This window comes from Centruroides vittatus, unplaced genomic scaffold, assembly GCF_030686945.1.
Source record: "Centruroides vittatus isolate TY-2023 unplaced genomic scaffold, ASM3068694v2 contig_926, whole genome shotgun sequence".
NCBI classification, from domain to species: Eukaryota; Metazoa; Arthropoda; class Arachnida; order Scorpiones; family Buthidae; genus Centruroides; species Centruroides vittatus.
In genome coordinates, this window is record NW_027122612.1 from 2,459,464 (window position 1) to 2,482,404 (window position 22,941).

A 22,941-nucleotide genomic window follows, 5' to 3' on the forward strand; every position below is an offset into this window, starting at 1 on the left:
ACTTCTATTTTGCTTATCACAGGAAAGAATAAATGTCAATGGGACGGGCCAATATAGGTAGAATAAAAAATACAAAACTAGGGAAAATCAGTTTAAACTTATGTGAATATTATGTAACATTATAATACAGAAGCGGTTTTGAATGGGTAAAGTAGGCATTGCCTGAGGCAACAAATTTTTATAAGTAACGTTATAATTACATAATTTGTTTGTTAATATGTAAAATTAATGTAAAGTAATGTAATGTAGTGTTTTTGAGTAAAATCTTTCGAAACTAAATGAAGTTAACTTAATTATATTCATTATAAAAGATTAATGTTTATAAATGTTCAAGAATGAAAATATTTCTAACGTTCTCTCCTATCTCTTCTCTCGCAAACGGGCGCAAAATTTTATCTGCCTACAGGCGACAAAATCGTAAAAGTGCTTGATAATAATTGATAATAATTAGAATTTAAGATCAGAAATTAATATTCAACACAAAATATATCCAGTATATGTATATAATCCAAACTTTTATAATAATTCAAAATAACTATAAACAGAAGCCTTGAAGCCGAATGATTTTTCTCTCTCTTCCTTTAGAGACTATTTTCATGTCATAAAAAACTTAGTTCGAATTGCTCCATCAAAGTAAATTCATATATTAAAAAGGTAAAAACTTTTGTTTCAAATATTTTTATTTGAAATGTCTGTAGTTAAATTTCACATAATTATATTTCATCAGACGTCTCAATATCGTCTAGCATTTCAACAAGAAGTTTTAAATAGAATCAAAGTGAGTATTTCCTTTTTAAATATCATTAATTAAGCTGTACGTATAGGAAATAAAGTAAATGTATTTTATTTTATTTTTTAGCCACGACCAACAAGTCCTGATGAATGTGATGATTCTTTTATTAGGAATTATAAGGCAAGTGTGAATATAAAATTTAATATTCTTAATAAACTTTAATTATTGATTATTAATCATTTAATTATTTTAATTTAATTTTAGAATTCTTGGAAACAACAATGTAGTAAGACGAGCCTTGATAATTTGAAGATAGAGTGTGGAATAATAAACACGTTAATTTCACGAAATAAATAAGTTACTACACAGTATAGCCGAGAATTTTCATTTTATTTTTTATTTTTAGTGAAGCGTGTATCGTTGTAAATGATATAATCCATGTTTCTGTACAATAACTATCGTCAATTTTGTTAGTTATGCAGACAAATATGCGACTTTCATGTCTTAAGTAAACATTTTTAACCAATAAAATTATCAAATTAATAGTGCTTCTTGAATTTAATTTTAATAATCTAAATGACGCAAATTTGCTGTCTTTAATCAATTATTATTAAAGGTACAAAAAGTTTCATTAGATATGGGTCTCAAGATTCACGTTTAAAATAACTACGCGGCCTCTTTTCCTCGAATATGTCTTACATTTAGCTTTACAAGTGGCGCACCCAGAGGACGGTCATAGGGTCCTGGCACTCCCCAAAAACACTAATAAATTTCCAAAAATGTTTTCATGATTGAAATTTACTTTTTATATTTATATTATGTGTTGTATTCTGTTACTTATGGATCAGCGGTTACATAAGGGGGAAATTTTATTGAATTCGCATTAAAAATATTTTATCCGTTCAATTCGACTTCCCTCAAGATTAAATCCTGAGTGCGCCACTGAGTCTTACAGGAAGGCCCACCTGAGGTTAAGCGGTTCCGTTCCATAAACACTGGGAGTTCGGTCGTGGGTTCTCGCCTTGCCAAGACGGGCTGGCCACGGGGAGTTTTCCAGGTTTTCTCCACTTCTGTAACTAGGTTTTTCCGGGTTTGTTTCTTTAATAGCGGTTAGTTACCCTTAAAACTCTTTTCGGAAGTCTTTATCCCGCACGTCACTATCATCATAAACGCATACAATTATTATTACATCACAATTCCGTCACACTCCACCACCCAGCGATATAGTCTATAAGTTCAGGCCCAACTAGCAACTCCAAGCAAGTAAGGTATCCAGGAGTAATTTTTAGATATGGAGAATGCTATTATATACAGGGTGGTTATAATTAAAGTTGCCTTACTCAGACCTGTCTAGAGCCCGTTCTCGGGGACGTATTTTGATGAAACTTGGTATATATGTTATATGGAAAACGGGGAAATGGAAAATGTAAAAAAATATTTAGTTCGAATTTTTACCACTAGGTGTAAAAATGTCGCATGAGAACAAAAACACAAAATGGAAACACGCAAAAGGTTTTTATTTACAACATTTGTGCAATCCATTTGCATCAATTACATGTTCACAACGCCTTACAGTGCTGTAAGGTGTTTTGAAAATCGATTAACTTCATTTGTAAATCCTTAATGTAATCGTTATTATTTTTCATTTTTCGCGTAACTAATTTATATATCGTTACATTAAAGCTATGATTCAACATAACGGTGTATAAAAATACATTCTACAGTGTTTATTTTTATTTAAATTTTAAAAGAAATTAAATAATAATTTAAAAATAATAAAAATAATTTATTTATATTATCAATTTTTATACTTTTCGTTTTATGAAGTTAATCGATTTGGCATGTGATCGGAAAAATTAAAGTATATAATACAGCGTTAGTTTGCAAGTATACCAATACAGTCAAAACCTGTTTTTATGCGGTCTTTTTTTTGTGCGATTTTTTATTTGTGCGATTTTTTTATGCGATTTTTTATTTGTGCGGTATATGTTGGCAACTAGTCTCGTGCGATTTGTCATGTCTCACGTTGACTTATTATAGCTAAATAAACTTATTATAGCATAAATGAACTTATTATAGTAATATTATTGCATGAATATGCGAAAAATGAAATAATTTATTTTTTAAGTCAACAAAACACCACCTGGACAAAAATATGTAAAACAGACGATAGACAAGACGATGCAGTCAAGTGCTGACATCTGTTGTCAATAAATTCTATTTCGTACGGTTTTGAGTTATTTTCTATGTGAGACTTTTTTTATGCGGTCCCTATCCACCGCATAAAAACAGGTTTGACTGTATTTGCTAAGAGCTTATGGTTTTCTCGCAATTAAAATAATGTGCAGTATTTGAAGGAAAGTTTTCTCCGGTTAATTCATAACTAAAGTATCTGATCACTTTACTCATGTCCAATACATCTAGCGTTAGGCACACGGGGTGCAGGTGCAACCAAACACTTTTAAACGCGTGTATTTTTTCATGTTATGAATGCTTTAAAATGATGCCCTCAGTACCTTCCTTCAAAGTACTGAAGATCGCACTGAAAAAGTTGAAAATTCCTGCAAAGAAAAACTTTTCATTAAAAAAAACACAGCAAAATGCATGGGGTGCAACTGCACCCCGCGCGCCTAACGAAGGAAGTTTTATTAGCGCGACCACTGGAGGGGATGGAGCTGAGTTAGTGTACTAAAAAAACGGTCATTGCCTGATATCGAATCAGTCATAATAGAAATAACGAATGAGAGCATAGAAGGCGTATAAACAAGATTTTTAAGGCCAACTAACGGAAAAAAAAGAGTCTCATAGACTTAGCATTGAAAGTTTGAAAGGTGGAGTTTGCTGGGAATATTTATTTTCAAATTGTCTTGAAAACATGTTTATTTGTCTAAATAACGTCAATCAACTTCTCGTTAGCAAATTAGAAGTGAGAAAACGACTAAAACAAGCGATTTTATAGCGATTGTTTACATAAGTCAAAGTGGTAGTGTACGGGGGCGTTTCATTTCGCGGGAATTTTACCGACAATTGTTTTTACTAGTGGATTTAATAACAGACAAAGAAAGTAGCCAATTACAGTGTAAATGAAGCTAACTATCGATGTTATCTGCCAATAATCTGCCTTTTTATCTCTAGTTTCTGTAGAGTTTCGGGGGGTGTATTTTTGAAAATACTAAAATATTTTTGGCCCGGGGTTTGTGACAAAGCATTTAATGGTTGGAACAGTTAAAAAACACATACGGGAACACGATTCAACGATTAGATAGCAACAGACTTGTTTACAGTTTAAAAAATAGACTTTTGAAGTTGACGATTTTTTCCCTGAAAAATTCCTGAAACGTAATACTTTTTTGTTTTCGTTATAACTAAACAAAAATGATATATTTTAAGTAGTATTGTTGATTAATACATCGGAAACACAATCCCACTAACGTCAAAAACAAAAAAACCGCGAAAAAAATTTTGATTTTTTCAGTAACTTTAGTCGCATGGGGTGCAGGTGCACCCCGTGCGCCCCACCGTGTTAAATTCCCCGCTCGCCTAACGCCAGGTTAATGTCACCGACATTAACACGCATTATTTATATTTAAAATGAGTATGATTATGAAATTACATTTTAAGAAAACCGCGTATCGTACATATTATTATTGAAAATTTGTAAGCAAATTCGATTGAATTTTATCGAATATTTTAATTCGCGTCATTAAAAATGTCTGGAAATAATTTCTTAAATTTATACCACAAAGAACACTACATTTTGTCGAGATGTAATTATCAAAAAAATGTTTATATCACTTTGAAATTTCTTGTTATTGTATAGAACATTATATGGCTCTAATATGAAAAACAAAATTTAAATTTAATATATGTAAAATAAGATAGAAAGTGAATATATCGGAACTATCAAGAATTCCGTAATAAAATTGGATTTTACAATACATAAACTATCAAACAAGATTAAATACATATATTTTCACGTAATAACGAAACTGAGATTATATTTAAAGTTTCTGCTATTAATTATGAAATGTAAATAATACTGTTTTGTATTATTCGGTTTATTTTTCATTTGTGATTGCCAAAATGGTATATTTGATCGAGCGACACGTCGGTTTATTGCAGCAAATCAAACATGTGGAATAATTTTCGTAATAAAAAAAATACTTAATAAATTGTAAATAATGCAAATAAAGTAAAATGTAAAAAAAATAATAAAAGTCTTGTATCATTTAGACGCACAAAGTTTATCATTACCATAGTAAATCGATTGATTAATTGTGATCTACATTAGCGTCTCTCAATCTATGAGTTGCGACCCAATATTTGGACTGAATAAAATTTTTATAAACGAAGAAATGGCACTACCTTCTTCAGATAAACTTATAACACTTATTTACTGAAATATTCTCTAAGAATTAGGAACAATAATACATGCATCTGTTAAGACTGAAAATTTTTAACAATGTTTTCTTATTTTCTTACGATTATTATTGTCATTTAGTAATTAAATTAAAATTATACAATTTGTTTGTATGAAATTAATTTCTTTTTTTATATTTTGAATATCATCAAAACAGATATTTTATGGTCGTAGTCATAGTCATAAAAATATTTAAGTTGCAATGGTTTTGAAAATATTTGCTTGTTTTTTCAAACTTTTAGAATTATTATCAGAAGTAACAATAAATTATAAAAAAATAAATAACGAATTAATTTTGGCACACTTAAATCAATAAATAATTTCTGTGTGTGTGTGTATATATATATATATAATACAAAATAAAATTGACAAAATCTTCTTCATATCTAAAAAGTACATTTTTAAAAAACACTCAGCGACGAGTTGCTTAATTTTTCCGGCAACATTTAACGGTGCCATCTGTTATCATATTTTATTTTAAAATCTTTTTATATTTTTAACTATTATAAATTTTCAAAGATTTTTATTTTCAGGGTAGTGTAAGTTTTATAAAAAAAACTTTAAATGCTAATGACGAGTAAATTCGTTAGTAAGGCTGACTCTACTAGAGATACACACGAACCTCTTTATTTCTTTACTTCCTCGACCTAAATCATTAAAATTTAATAACGCTAATACCCAAGCTTCCTTGCAAAATTTCAGAAATTCTCGACATGAAGTACAGCAGCTATTATGCTTCAAAAAAATGAACAAAATCGTTTCCTCCAACACACTAATATCCATACGTATAGAAAAACTCCTGAATTATGTTTTATTTCTCGACGTTTTAATGTGTTCAATTACATGTTCAAAACCACTTATAATGCTGTAAGGCGTTTTGAACACGTGACTCGTGCAAATAGATTGTATATTGAACAAATGCTGTGTATAAAAAGCTTTTGCGTGTTTCCATTTTGTGTTTTTGTTCTTCATGCGCCATTTTTTCACCTAGTGGTAAAAATTCGAACTAAATATACTTTTTTGCATTTTCCTTTTTCCCATGGTCCATATAACATATATACCAAGTTTCATCAAAATACGTTTACGAGAACGAGCTCTACACAGGTCTGAGTAGGACAACTTTAATAATAACCGCCCTGTACTGTACATACGGTTGTAGACATTCTGGCCTAATCCGGTGTTGTACGACACAACAATTGTATGAAACAAGCGTTATATTATATATAAGAAATCTCCCAAGTACACGCATGCCTGCAGCCTTTCATAAGTCTAAATCTCCATATAAACTATTGTCGCATATATTTCTTCTAACAGAATAGGTAGAAGAAAGTTAAATTAGATAAATATACAGGCGTACTCCGGATTACGACCATCTCACGATAAAACAAACTGCACATACGACCGTCATATACAGTAGAGAGCCGAAAATCGGAATCAATTGGGGACTGGGGTTGTTCAGATTAGTGATTTGTTCCGATTACCGATTATGTACGAATAAATATATTAACCTGTCCGATGTTCAAATTTTTCTCCGTTGCGTGTCGCTTCGTGTTGAATTTTCGTCGATTTTAAGCCTAACGAAAATTTTATAATAATAATCGAGGCTATCGTATCGTTAAAAATTATTTCTGCATTTTGTACAAACAAAATAAATATATTGAAGAATATAAAAACATGAAAATTACACTTTAGAAGTAAATCTACTATCAAAAACGTTCGATTCAGCACGACACAGTCCGACTGAAAATCGTTCCGATTACCGGCGATTCCGATTACCGGAGTTCCGATTAACGAGTCTCTACTGTATTTGTACCCCTTTTAAGACACCACTAATCTATATCCACCGATAATGACGGTTCGTTCATTTCATGTTGCTACCTGTCCGGTTTTTTGCGTTCGTATAGATGATATTGAAAGTTCTGATATGATAATTAATGAAGTTTTTCAACTGGGGAGGAGGACTGAATTTAGAAATTGATGAGGCAGATATTGATCAGCTAATTGAATCCAACAACGCAGAATAGATGGAGATATTGCGTGAAGAAAACATTCTAAGAATTAGCGATGAAGACATAGACAACGATACAACTCCCGATTCAACACTAATCAAAACATTGGAAACTAAAGACTGAATTAATTTAAAAAAAAAAAAAAAAAAATCCATCAACGAAATGCTTAACTTTCTCGGCTACAGTTGAGAGCGCCATCTGTTATCATATTTTATTTTAAAAATATTCTATTTTTAACTATTATAAAACTGCAAAAAGCATAATTATGAGGGTAAGGATTTAATATATATGTACGAATTAAAATAAAATGCATGTAAATTTATGGGAAATGGCAACTCACAATACCACTATTTAATAATATGCATTATGTACTGTACGTAACCTGAGGTACGCCTGTATACATATATAAATTTTTCTCTTGTAGTTAATTACAATTTAATCTCTATTCTATATCTATTTTCGGTATCAAAAAAATAATAATAAAATCTAAAAGTGCGAAAAGGGTTTTTTCGTCTTTACCTTCGATCAAAACAACCTGCAGTTCTAGAGAACCAGGATTCGATCCGAGTTTTCCAGAGCAAAACCGAAGATGGGTATGATTACAAAGACTTTTTAGTATTCACATAGCGAAAAAAGTTAAAAATAAAAAAGAACGCCTATTTTAATTATTTTATACCAAAACCTAATTTATTCATATTACCGTATGTGTCAAAGTCAAATGAGTAAGTTATGACTAATTTTTAACAAACAATTACTTTATTAATTGGCCCGGATATGTCAATATAATAGCGACTTCATCATTGAAAGCGCCGGATCCAATAGATGCGAGGCCCGATTGAATTTTTTTTTTTTTTTGCGGAGCCTCTCAAACTTTAAATAACAAAATTAATTAACTGTTAATTTACATATTAAAATATGTTGTTTTATTTTTAATAATAATATACCTAGATATTTATTTTTGTAACATGTACTATTTTTAAATATATAAATTTTGACGTGATGCGGGGCCCCTTCAAGCGCGGGGCCCGATTGGCACCAATCGCTCCAATCGCCTCAAATCCGGCCCTGATCATTGATGTAAATAATAAGACGAGCCCATCATTTTCAATATCACAATATTTAAGAGTAGCGAATTTATATTTTTTCTATTCGAGTTTTTCTGCAATAATTTCAAATGTTATTAAATTCTACAGTACATCAGTATTACACAAAATAAATTATTTCGAAATTTTTTTATATGTAATTTTACATTCAAATTTTAAAGAAAAACTATTAAATCTATTGTTTCAGTTGAACATATTTCTCTTCAAATTATCACGAAAGATATGCCGTATCTTCATCAATAACGAAATTTAATATTGAAAAATATTCTATAAGTATAAACAAATTTTACAAAACTAATTTCACTTGAGCATTTTCTTAAATATAAAATTATCCACAATCGAAAACAATCATGAAATACTTTCTGCGTATTGTTATCGTTTATATCAGTTGCAGTATCGTATATAATTGCAAGTATATAACATTTTTTCAAATGAATACGAATATAAGAATTTAAATAATTTAACACTATTTAAAGAAATGTTATTTTTATAATAATAATTTATTAAATATATTATAAATAAATGTATATGCTAATAACATAAATGAATTAATATATGAATAACTATTTTATATTATAGTTCTAGCATAAAATACGTTTGTAATTATTAATAATGAGATTATTTTAATTAATTAAACTTATCAAAATTTTATGATATATGTACTGTAATAACAATTTATTCTTGATGCTTTTAAGTAAGTCTTTGTTATATGAAGTAATAAAATGATATCAATTAGAGTTTTTCTAATTGGAAAAGCGAAAAACTCCTTAAAGACAACAGGTTCATTGCTGTTTAATTTTAATTATTATTACGAGAAAATAAGATTAAAAATTGCAGTCGAGCATAATTGCAAAAATTATTTATTATGACGATGTCACAATAAATAATTGCTCGTTTCTAATATAACTTAATTTAAGAAATATTCGATTTTTCCTCCGAAATAACTAAGATTTATTCTTAATTATTTAATTACTTAAATTTTAAAACTTTCATTATTAAAGTTCATTAGTCTAATTACTATGGTACATCATATAAATGTGAATACGATGGAAACGTATATAAATGAGTACATTTTTATAATGTAAACTTTCATTTAACATTACATTAATTAACTAATTTAGAAAAATCTCCTAAACTTATTTAGTTTCTTAACATTTTTATTTTGTACAATAGTAATAAATAAGTTTTTTGTTGTTTATAAAACAAATTTATGTTATTACAGTTGATAACAAGGCATGTCTACAAGACTATTTTACATGTCTTTTTATTTATCCGAATTTCACGAAAGAAAGGGTGAGATTTTATAAAATTCCTAACTTTTATATATTAATATTTTATATTTAATAAATTTAATATAAGATAAGATGTCGTCTTTATATACATGTTCCATAAAGAACATTAGACATAAGTTAATCCGATGCAAAATGGAAGTACACTTATCTCTGTATTTTTCGTTGCCAGTATTATTGATTATATTTTGTATAAATTACATTTGTATTTATTTATGTAAATTTAATTTAAATAATACTAAACAGTATAGGAAATTTGAAATTGAGCAATGAAGTTAGAAATTCGCATCTATAACTTTCCTATAATTTTTTTATAACATTTTAAAAACTTTTTATTCACTTTTACTTTTCCGGCTGTTATCCATACACAATGAATAGAGTGAAAGTCTCAAATTTCACCACCGAGTTTTTTGCAAATATTCACGTTTTGAGACCGTTTGAACCCAAAAACGTAAAAATGAACGGCATAAATAAATGTCGTGTGCTATTAAATTTTGGTTGTGAAAGGTGGGTGAACGGGGTAAAGAGATAGAGAATGGTCATATCTCGCGAGAGGCCGAACATATTGAAGATTTTTCTCATTTTTAGCATTTACAGTGTTTTTATAATACTCAATTCTACACTCAAAATTGAGTCTTTTACTATTTTATAATAATTAAGAATATATAAAGTTTTTTAACACAGTCTAATAACAGATAGCGCCGCATAGAATTTTAGTTATTTATTTTGATTAATTAATAATACAAATTTATTTTTAGAATAAAATTTCATAAAAGCCGGGAAAGTTATGCAACTCGTTGCTACATGTTTTTTTTTATAACAGTATTGCATAATTTTATTGCATTTCTATCTACAAATATTTTAACGGCATACTTCCATTTTACTATAGTTACATTCATATCCCTTCGTTTAATTCCATATCGCCATCTTACATTTATACTGTATGTCATATTGCTGCCTTAATGTAATGCCTTAATGTTTAGATCGCTTTTCTTTCGTCATCAGAAAACCGCCATTAAAGTTAAATATAAACTATTTTTTTTTTTTTTTTTTTTTTCCTAATTTAAGGCTATTTGTAAAGAATCCAGAAACGAGTTGGTTCACTTTTCCGGCAACATTTAAACCTCCCTCCACCCTTTGACCTTCAATTGCCAAAATTTAAAATTCCCTCTAATACAAAATCCTGCCTTCGAAATTTCAGAAATTTTCGACAAAAAGCACAGGATTTATTAAATTTCAAACAGGGTGAAGAAAATCGTGTTCTTCACAAACATCAACAAATATCCATACAAATAGAAAGGTCCCCGAATTTTTTGCATATACCGACGTTGCAAGGTCCACGTCCACACAAGTCCAAAAGTGTAAAAATCTTGGACTCATCTTTTTCACCGATCGCCATACTTTCCCTCCGTTATATATAACAGAGAAAACGTAAAAAATGCTTTATTCTTAATAACATCTATTGTTTCGCGAGTTTTTATATGTTTTGTTAGTTTTATTAGTATTGTTGTAGCGGGGGTGGCATATATTGTCTTCGAGACATTGCCAAATTTGAAGTATACAAATAAAATAAAAATCAACAATAATTTTAATGTTTATTAAATCTATTGTTACTCTAACATACTACTTTAAGTATTTTAATTGGATTGGATATTTACATTATTATATTTTTATGAATGATCTGTTAATATCGTGACTCTTCATCTCTAATTTTTACTTCGTTTATAAATATTCGTAATGACGCTTGCATTATATATAATCAGTAGGTTGAGAGGAGTAGCCGGCCGGTCCATTTGACTTAGACTCTGACGATAGGTCCTAAAATATTGTCTTTTATATAAAAGTATGATACGGAAATATAAGTATTTTATTTGATAAAGGAGGTAATTTTATTTCCGTGGTGTTATTCATAGTTTCTTGGTTTTCTGGAAAAATTGAAGCTCCATATTTGTAAGAGGCCAAGATCTTATCTCATTCACTAGTACATGATTATCAAAATATATTTTAAAGTCTATATCAATTTAATTAAGTAAGTACATTAGTTAAATATATTTTGGCAGCTGATTTAATGATATCTTTCAATCATTAGAGTTGCGTATTTGTTCATACCACTAAACATTTAAATCTAATTAAACTTGTTTAACTACTTTCCTTGGATTTATTATTGAGTTTTTAATGAAAAAATTTGGCTTATAATTTATAACTTATAAAAAAATTGTCAATATAATGTTTTAATAATAAAAAATATTCTTTTTCATTTATATTTTATTATTTTTAGTATAATGAAGTAGCTAAAGAGTGTTGCGTAAAAACATTAAATGACAGTCTGACTGTTTGGTCCATTGTAAGTTATATATACAATAAAAAGTACATTTCATATGAAATTATTAATTGATTGCTAATAGTAATTTTATAAAATAAAATATTTTCGAATAGTTGTAATAATTATTTAATAATTTTTCTGTAAATAAATAAATAACTACATATAGAAATATACTGTACATAATGTAGTTAAAATTTATTAAAATTCCGAGAAGGAATATTTTAATTTAATTTTTCGTAAATGTAAATTGTATAAAATACATTTGAAAACAGTTTTAATTAATAATTATATTAAACATAAATAAATAAACTTATAAGTTTATGAGTTACATTTAGTCTTCGATGATATAATATTTCATGTATAATTTATATTAATTTTCAGACAAAAACAATAAAATTAAATGATAAATATTAACTAACTACACGTAAAACTTTCTTTTTATCAGAGTTTCCATGATTGTTTTATCGCGCGTATTTCTAAGGTAAGTTATCTTTTTATATCCTTTATAATGAAATAAATAATAGAATATTTTTTAAATTTGAATATGTTTACGATTACGGAAAATAAATAAACTTTTTAAATGTTTCTCAAAAAAATTAAATATTACATTTAAATAAGTAGTATTACAGTAATATACGTATATGATAAAATGCGAGAAACATTTTACATCAGAAAAATTCTTAAGAATGTAGTAAAGAGTCTAATCAAGTCATTGTAAGCATCGATATTGTTATAAAAAGAAAAAAATGGCAACGCTATAACTTACTATAAAAGAAAAAATTATTACAAAGGCTCGTTAATACAAAGGTACTAACGAGCACAAAGTATGTTTCTAGCTGTTTTCGGTGGTGCCGAATATATACATTTTGTTCATTTTACGCAAAATTTAACATTTTTTGCCGATTACCATTTCACATTCGGCCGTGAATTGTACGTTGCAGTTAACAATAGAAAATATTTGGATGGCTTGAATTATCTACACGCGGAGGTGAAACTTAACGTTTATTTTCTACTTTTCTTAATTACAAGTTCGCTGTATTTTTACCTGTTTTAACTAAATAATCTTACATTTATAGGTATAGCATTTCGTTCAGTGAGTATAATATCCAAAGGTTAAAACATACAATTTTTTCAATTTTTTCTTTTACATGTGCATTTTAAGTCGACGTGAACACTCAATCTCTCTTTAGCGTTATAAAATTTGTACGTATTTATAGAGAAACAGCCATAGGTGGAGATTCAATTTTGAGTACAAGTCTATATCCAATGTTTTATGATTTTATTCATTTTTTTAATCTCAATAATCTCATGAAGATTATTGAGATTAAGAAATGAATTGGTTTGACATTGGTCAAACCATTTATTACTGTTTTTACTTCAGTCATAATTTAATTTAAGATATTGTCTGTCTTCAGCACATTAATTTTGTTTTGATTTATTTAATCGACAATATGATTGCTTGACTTCTATTTTGCTTATCACAGGAAAGAATAAATGTCAATGGAACGGGCCAATATAAATAGGATAAGGAATACAAAAATGTAAAAAATAGGTTTAAACTTATGTGAATATTATGTAACATTATAATACAGAAGCGGTTTTGAATGGGTAAAGTAGACATGTGCCTGAGGCAACAAATTTTTATAAGTAACGTTATAATTACATAATTTGTTTATTGTATGTAAAATTAATGTAAAAGCAAGTGTTTCTGGTTAAAATACTTTCGAAACTAAATGAAGTTAACTTAATTATGTTCATTATAAAAGATTAATGTTCATAAATGTTCAAAGATTAAAATACAGTGGGTGATCGGTTAACGAACCGATCGGTTAACAAACAAATCGGATAACGAACACTTCCGCGATAGATTTTTATGATCGGACAACGAACACTTCACTGAACAAACATAAAAAGAAGCAACGGAAATAACATATACTGATTGATTTTTCCTTGTCTTCAGGCAACAATTCTAACCTCTTCGGAGAACGGGGGACGTCAACATCGACGCTCAATCCGATATATACTGATCAGATAGTATTCCTCGAAATTTGAAATACTCCCTTGTAATTCCAGCCTTCTATTTTTCTGACGGAAACAATTCCTTTATAGTATTCGCGAAACTATCGGGCTGGCACTCGTTAAGTTTTGCGTCGGTTTTTATTTTCGAAAGGTGAGAGTATAATAGCAAAGGTAGAGAGTGGGCAGAAGATGTCTGAGGTTGCTGGGCAGTATGGCTTCAACAAATCTACAGTAGGGCGCAGTTCAATCTTATCTAAGAAAGGTACTATATAATCAAGAAGACTCAAGCAACTAAAGGAGTAACAAAAATTACATCTAAGAAATAAAGAACATTGAATAGCTCATAATGGAACCTGAAACGGATCTGACAGCAGAAGAACGCCAAGAACTCTCAAATGAAGACCACCAAGAAACTCGGCGAGATATGTTTTATTCTGAAAAGGAAAATTAATGCCGATAATTAAAGGAGGATTGATGCCTATTAATTAAAGATCTTTTGAAGAAGTGGGAGATGTCAGATAAACGTTCTTAAAATGGCATACAAACCAGGTTGAGGTTAATAGGCTTGGAGATCTCTACAATTACAATGCTATTAATTACTTCTGAAAATCCTGAAGAAGAGAGAAAGCAATCGACATTAGACAGATTCTTTAACTCCAAATAAACAGAAAAACACATGACTAATAAAAATGCAAGAATTTGTATATATGTATTTTTATTATTACATATAAATAAACGTAGTAAGAAAGTATATATTTTTTTATTTTTGGGGGTCTCCAGAATGAATTAATCAAATTCCCATAAATTGATAATCGGTTAACGAACAATTCGGATACGAACAAGTGGTTAATGTTACCTATGGTTCCAAGATGGCGGCTCGTCTCTGATTCCAGCAAATAGAAGAAGGGAAATAGTGGGGACGCACGTTCTAACCTGACCTAACCTATTCTAATAAATTACTATAATTATTACCAACAAAGTTATTAGAATAGGTTAGGTTAGGTTAGAACGTGAGTCCCCACTGTTTCCTTGCTGGAATCAGACAAGCCGCCATCTTGGAACCATAGGTAACATTAACCAACGAAGTCTTGGAACGGATTATGTTCGTTAACCGATCGCCCACTGTATATCTGATGTTCTATTCTATCTCTCCTCCTACCAAAAAACCAAAAAAATTTATAATTCAAATTAACTATAAACACAAGCCTTGAATCCAAATGATTTAAATTTTTTTTCTCTCTTCCTTTAGATATTATTTTTATGTCTTGGAAAACTTGATTCGGAATGCTCCATCCTTATCAATTCGTATATCCGAGAGGTAAAAACTTTTGTTTCAAATATTTTTATTTAAAATGTCTGTAGTTAAATTTCACACAATTATTTTTCATCAGACGTCTCAATATCGTCTAACATTTCAAAAAGAAGTTTTAAATGGAATCAAAGTAAGTATTTTTTTTAAATATCATTAATTAAGCTGTCCGTATAGGAAATAAAATAAATCTTTTCTTTTTATCTTTAGCCACGACCAAAAAGTCCTAATGAATGTGATAATTCTTTTATTAAAAACTACAAGGTACGTGTGAATATAAAATTTAATATTTATTATTAATGATCAATTATCAATAATTAAATTATTTTAATTTAATTTTAGAATTCTTGGGAACTACAATGTAAAAAGACGAGCCTTGACAATTTGTTCCTAGAATGTATAATAATAAGCTTATTTATTTGATTGCATGAATAAATTACTACACACTATAGCTTAGAATCTTCATTTCAGTTTTTATTTTTAGTGAAGCGTGTATCGTTGTAAATCATATAATCTGTGTTTCTGTACAATAACTATCGTCAATTTTGTTAGTTAAGCATATAAATATGCAACTTTCATGTCTTAAGTAAATATTAACTAATAAAATTATTCAAATTACTAATGCTTCTTGAATTCAATTTTAATTAATGTTGTAAATGATGTAAATTTGCTATCTTTAAACAATTATCAAACAACAAACATCAGCAACAATTAACCAACATCAGCTCTCAGTGGTGAAGTGGCCAGGGAGGGGAGCGGATTCGAATCTCATTGAAAGTCTATGAGCCGAGATTTCCAGAAATCCAATAAAAGCATCTTTTCCGGAGGAGTTGTGGAACATCGTCCATCGTAGGTGAGAGAAACTCCGAGAAGGTGGTCTGTGTGCGACTCTGGTAGCAAGCATGACAGGGCGCATACAGCAAGTAATAGACAACAACCATTCTCTGGACTCGGTTCTGACACTCCTCTCTGGCAGTAAAACCATCAGTCAGTCGTATATCACCTTGGTGAACTCCTGTGATAAAAGCAGACCTTAGCTTAAAGCACTTTCCTAAGGAATCGACTCCAGATTACGTGTATAGACAGCACTTTGCAGAAATTGAACACCGTCAGAGGAATTTAATTCCTATTTTCACTGATGGATCTAAGAGGAAATGAACAAGCCGATGCAGCTGCAAAGTCAGTAAGTCCTTTACAGCATGCAATGTGTATTGAAGGAAGCGATTTGAAGCTTGTCGTTAAAAAAAATGACTAGCAGAGAGATGGCAAGACAAGTGGAACGCACAAGTCCACAATAAACTACACGAGATCAAACCACTGATAGAAAATTGGACTCACAATATAGTGCATGAAAGGAGATCTGAGGTTATCTTTACCCGTTTGAGAATTGGGCATACTCAGCTGATTCACCAATATCTTTTGAAGAGTGATGACCAGCTAGTATGTCAGTACTGCAACTGTTCTCTAAGCGTAAAACACATACTGTGCGATTGCTCTACCTTCGAGAGGAGGCGTAGACAGTACTGTATTTTGGAAATGCAAGTCTGACAGAGACTTTGGGCCAGAGGTCAAATCTTGACAAGCTACTGGACTTTCTGAAAGTCACTAATATTTATAAACAGATCTGTTTATATATTTATTTTTTACTTATATATATCTCTTCGTTTTGTTTATTTTTACTTTTGTATATACTTGATATTGTTCTTTGTTGTTATTTTATATTATATACAAGCTGACCCGGCCACGCGTTGTTGTGGCTCAAAATGTATCTATTATAAATGTGTAACACTTTCCCCGTGGGGGGAATTTCAAAAAATCCCTTTGTAGTGTATATTCTGTTGACGTCACTTATTGAAACGAAATTAAAAACGCAAAAAACCGCATGTAAAATAGTATAAATAGAAGCCGAGTTCTTCACGGTAAGCCTTAATCCTGTCCCTTTCCCCACTGGGGAATATCGAAAAATCCCTTTTTAGTGTATATTCTGTTGACGTCACCTATTAAAACGAAATTAAAAACGCAAAAAACCGCATGTAAAATAGTATAAACAGAAGCCGAGTTCTTCACGGTAAGGCTTAATCCCATCCATCTCCCCCCCGTAGGGCGTATTTCGACATGTTTATTATATAAAAACACGTGCATATTCGAATGCAACGTTGTGTCAAAATTTCAAAGGAATCGGTAGGAACAAACAAACGTTGTATTTTATTTATATAGGTAGGTAGAAAATGATCTGCTTAGGTCCATTCTCACAGAAAAGCATAATGCTTCACAGAAAAGCAAACTTAGGTCGTCGGAAGTTAGCGCCATCTGTTGGGACATAAAAGCCTTAATCCATATATAAATATATTTTTGAAAGGGGGAAATGGTGATCTTCACATATGCGACAAACCTTCGCGGGAATGTATTAAACAACTTCCCAAAGTTTCATGGCAATCGGATAAATGGTGTGGCAATGCATGAAGGACAAACACACACACACACACACACACACAGACATACATTCGTTTTTATATATATAGATATATATTAAGTTAGACAAATTAACCATTTGACGTGGTGCGGCTTGGCCTATGCGGCCCTTGTGCCTAGTATCACCACCCGTCCGGTTTTCACCCGGACAGTCTGGGAATTGACTCACTGTCCGGGTCAACTATTAATTTTGTCCGGGAATTTCGTAGAAATTGTGAAATTACGATGAAACAAAGTTCTTGTAAATTTACACTATTTTAACAGCGAAAGACCTCACACTGACTGAAACTCATCTGCCGTTCCGCCATGTTACTCTGTTTACGCCGACGTGTGGTGCGCAACATACCTCCTGTCGATTTTTTTTATTTGCTTGTACGCCTGTACACGTCTTGTATAGAACTGAGTTGGCTGTTCTTTCTTTCCTAATTTAGGTTACTTACGTTACTCCTACGTAAGTCCCTAGTCCCTAACTGTAACTGATTTAGAACCGGCATGCACGTTATTCTTCGCATTGTAAAATGGCATTGCGCATGCGTCAGGAACTTTTGTTCGAACAAACCTGACTTGCCGTCCGGGTCAGCGAGTTTGAAAAAGTGGCAACACTACTTGTGCCAAAAATGCCAAACCAACCAACTGTAGTCAGTCTGGATGATTTGAAACGCTATGTTTTCTTTTTTTGTTGTTTTTTAAATTTGTGTTTTGTTAAATTTGGGCGGGATGCCTCCCATTTTAGTTTCAATAAATTTAAACAATAGTCTGTTGAGTTAAGTGACTCTTTTCAAATGAATCGCGTCATTTTGTTCTCATTCTCTTACCCCTAGTTTTCTATACAAGGCCACATGAAGGCTCCTAAAACTCTGCAGAACCAGTAACCTACTTGGCAGAAATTCGGAGGTAAGTATAGAAAATCCCTGAAACCTCCGAAATCTCAGTGTTTTTTAACTTGAAGTATTAAAGGTCATTATTCATATGTAATTTCTGTCTTTTTTAAAACAAATAAATTTTTTCAGTTCTAATTTAGCTAATTTTCATATTTATTAACGTTATTTAAACGAAGAAATGTTTTGCTAAATGTTGAAATACGTTTTTTTCAGGTTAAAGCTCAACAAAATCCCTCCTGAATCATTCCTATCACCCCCCAAAAAATTGTACAACGGCGCAACCCATTTTAAACCAATGGGAGCACAGGTAGAAATGATTGACATGTCAAATGACTTCACTTACGCTGAGGAAAAACATTTTGCACTTATCGAAGGCCTCGTTCAATGAGTCGTTGAAATGTTGAATTCATCTGAATTAGTGAACATTGACTAAAAAGCATAATTTATAACATTTTTCGAAACAGTCGCTATGTTATGTCATAAATTTATAAACAATAAGTACTACAAATTATGGAGGAAAACAAATTATGTCTACTTTAATACTGAAGGATATATATTAGAAGAAAACATGTGTTCAATGTTAAGTGCATTTTAAATACTTCATTGTAGCTAAAACGTAAAATAAAATTTTTCGATGATTTTTATTTGTTTTCTAGAAAAGTATAATTCTTATATATCAGAATACTGGGAAATGTTTTTGAATAAATTTAGAACGGAACAATAACAGTAATAGATAATTGAAAAACTTGATAAACACGATGTTTTATATGTGACTAATACAAAAAGATTAAAACTTCAACCAAAAGGGCGCCGTGGCTTAGTTGGTTAAAGCGCCTGTCTAGTAAACAGGAGATCGTGAGTTCGAATCTCACCGGTGCCTAGTAAACGTTTTTGTATTCTTTTTTCTGTTTGCTGCGCTTGTTGGTAAATCCGCTCTACACAAAGAATCCTAACTTTTGCCCAGTAATTTTATTTGTTTTTTAAATCAAATGTTTGAAACATCGCAACTTTTCATTTTAAATTAAGATGGATATATGCTGGCTCAAGTTTCAATTACATGTTTCTAGGCGCTTTCTGAAATTACAGGAATAATACAGACTGATGTTGTATATTTTCTTTATTTTACCCTGAGCGGAGTTTAACAGAGATTTCACAAATGAACTTATGCGTATCAAAAATACGTATCATTTTGCAGCTGTTTGCACACAGAAGTGTTCGAAATAGAAAAAAAAAGCAATGGACAAATTGCACGAACGGGAAGACTTGTCGCAATAACGAATGATCAGATTGCCCGAATGATCGGAAGGATTTCACCTTTATCGTAAAGCGTGGCAGGGAATACGCCTCATTATGCAGAATAGAAAGAATAAATTTCCACAGTTTGAAGAAATGATTTGTTCTAATTTCGGATAGATTGGTAAGTTGGTCTCGGAGAACTGTTCTATTTATTTATTTTTAGCTACGTCGCGCTACGTAAATCGATTTAAGAAGTTACTCTCACTAAATAATACATCAAACGAAACTTTGCTTTCTATCATTTCGAGTTAGAAAATTTATTGGCTCTTTAAATAGTAAAAAGACAGGCATGGGTTAGGTAAAACAGATACTTCTTACTAAGACAGAGAAGATTGTTTCAGAAATAAGATTTCAGCAGATTTCACAGTTATACTAGCGGTAATACATTACATGCTCTCCATAACATTCCATCTGTAAATGAAAATGTTCTCGTAAATATTGCATTTATAGAAAAATTGTTGAGCTGCAATTTCAAAAAAATTGTAGACCTATAAATTCTCACTGTCGTCCGTCCTTGTCCTTCTTTAATCTCGAGAATACAGTTAGAAAGATGAAAGTCGAGACCAGATATGGAAATCATAAAAGACATCAAACCAGATTAACTATACACAAACTTGCAATTTGTACCGGAAGTCATGTTATTTCAATTCAGAAATTTTTTCCCAAACGGAATTAGATACATAACCGGCACGATTCTATTGCTACCAGGAAAAGTATGATGTACAGGACAAAACACTACTACATTATGCAGGCAAGTACAAATATCTTTATTTTCACATGATATTTTGTTTTGACTTTTCACTAAGATTGCCTCTCTTTGCTAATCAGAAACTACACCAGTATAATAAGTCCTATTTATAAACAAGGTCCATATAGAGAATATAGAAAGAAAAAGATAAAACATTAAGGGCATAGGGATAAAAAAAATTAATATTTAGGATTATATTTACAGGTAGATAATGAGTTAGTGGTGATTACAGGATGATGAGTTAGAGGTTGACATAAAGAATAAATAAATGTAGGATAGCAAGGACTCGAATAGAATTATTAAATACAGGTATACCTCGAGTTAGGTCGTTTCGAGTTACGTCGTTCTCGATTATACGTCGTTTGTCAAAAAACTATATAGAAAAATAAAAATCAAGTTTAATTTAAATTACTTATTAAAATTTTTGTTTCTTTCTAATCTTTTATAAAACATTTTTAAAAAATTACAAAAAATAATTTAAATTATTATTTCATAAAAAGTTCAATATATAATTTATTTTAATAATGTATTTTTAGGAATGAATGATTTGAACATAACTAATTTCAAATATGAAGACTATAATTGTTTTAATTTGCTGTCAGTTACATCAAGTAAGTAAATTCTATTAATATTATACAACGCATCAAAATATTCTTTATGACATTTCTTTAAAGTAAAAAATAATTCCTTATTATACAGGAATACTTTCAATTTTGTTATTTAAAATTTCAAGTAAATTATTTTCATGTTTGAAAATTGTCCAATATATAAAAACGAATTTTCCATTAAATAAATGTTACATTAACATCACGTGTTTCATACTTTTAGTGAATTTCAACAGCACTATGAATGAGATTATCGAGGCATTGAAAACACATCCGAAAACAAAAGATACATTCGAATCTGCTCCAATAGGAGGATTTGAAAGCGGAAGCTTCAAGGCATCGGATATAACTGTAGAAGGATTAAAGTCGTTAATCATTGCGTTTCAACTGGTAGAATTTTCTGTCGGCAGCTTCCCTTCCCTGCATCTCACTGGCAGAATTTTCTGCCGGGTTAGCGTTAACGGTTTAGAAAAAATATTTCTTGAGAACTATACATCTTAGACATATGCAGTTTTCACGATTTTTTTCTTCTGTCTTTCTTTTGCATAGAAAAAAAATTGTTTTGGATTTTATTTTTAAATAAATTTGTCATTTTCGATTTTTTAAGTAAACATACTGGTTTGTTCATGTCAAGTTCACTTTAGTGTAGAGGTAAATGTTTTTTTTCTGTATATTTCTTTAATTTTTTCGCTAATTTTTGTAGTAAATTAAAGTAAGATAAAGTAAGTATGTATGTAGTTCTTTCACGATTCCACTAATCTATCTCCACCGATAACGACATTTCGTCCATTCCAATGTTGCCACCTGTCCGGATTTGGCGTCAATTATCCGGTTAAAACCAAATATGTCTGTGTTTTAAGAAATTTGTTAAATCGTCATTAATTCATTACTTTTGAATAACAGTTGATTTTACACAATGTAAGAAAAGGGGACAATGTATGCACAAATCTCGAAATTTATAAAATGTAATGTAGATGATAACTAATCACCTTTTTGGCTGTACTATAGATTACCACCTATGGAATTTCAGGACTTTGAGTGCTTATTTGAACTCAGGGGACCGAGACGAGTTCAACGGTATCATACTTTTGGACCGGAAACAAAAAATAAGAAAGTCATCATACTTTTTAAGTTATCATACTTTTTTAATGCTATCATGCAGACTGCACCGTAGTTGCTAGTACCGCCATCTTGCGGTAAAGTCTGCAACTGTAAATTTATGGGAAATGGCAACTCACAATACCACTATTTGATAATATGCATTATGTACGTAACCTGAGGTACGTCTGTATACGTATATAAATTTTTTTCTTATAGTTAATTACGATTTAACCTCTATTCTATAACTATTTTCAGTATCAGAAAAAAATAAAATCTAAGAATGCGTAAAGGCTTTGTTCGTCTTCCCTTCGATCGAACCAGTATGTTTACTTAAAGTCAGACTACGGTCATCTCCCGGAGGGATAGGTTAGGTTTGTTGGACAAGCCGCGATAGCGGCGCGTAGTACTAGCCGATCGCGAGCGATAGCGAGCGTGTCGGCGGCTGAGGGGCCGTGGGCCCGACGTCGAGGAGCACGAGGGTCTGTGAAAAGGATTTAACTCCAACTGCAGACGATCTGTGTGCTCGTGGATCAACATGTGCCTCTGTTTAAGGTATGTATGGCAGACTTGCCGGACTGCCTGTTAAACACGCGATATGCTTAGCGGAGAGAGTGACGCGACTCCCATCATCGA

The 22,941-nt window shown here is 30.7% G+C and overlaps 1 protein-coding gene and 1 non-coding gene across 2 annotated transcripts in view; both read left to right on the forward strand.

Annotated features, from left to right (window-relative positions):
* Window positions 1-8,463: 8,463 nt before the first annotated feature.
* Window positions 8,464-22,941, forward strand: part of LOC136984649 (uncharacterized) — a 44,351-nt gene continuing 29,873 nt past the window's right edge. The window contains exon 1 of the mRNA XM_067281719.1: window positions 8,464-8,643. Within this exon, the coding sequence (XP_067137820.1) occupies window positions 8,616-8,643 (28 nt within the window). The 5' untranslated portion in view covers window positions 8,464-8,615. The remainder of the gene's footprint in view (window positions 8,644-22,941) is intronic.
* On the forward strand, window positions 19,365-19,438 carry TRNAT-AGU (transfer RNA threonine (anticodon AGU)). Its single transcript has one exon. It is a non-coding gene; the product is annotated as a tRNA-Thr (tRNA).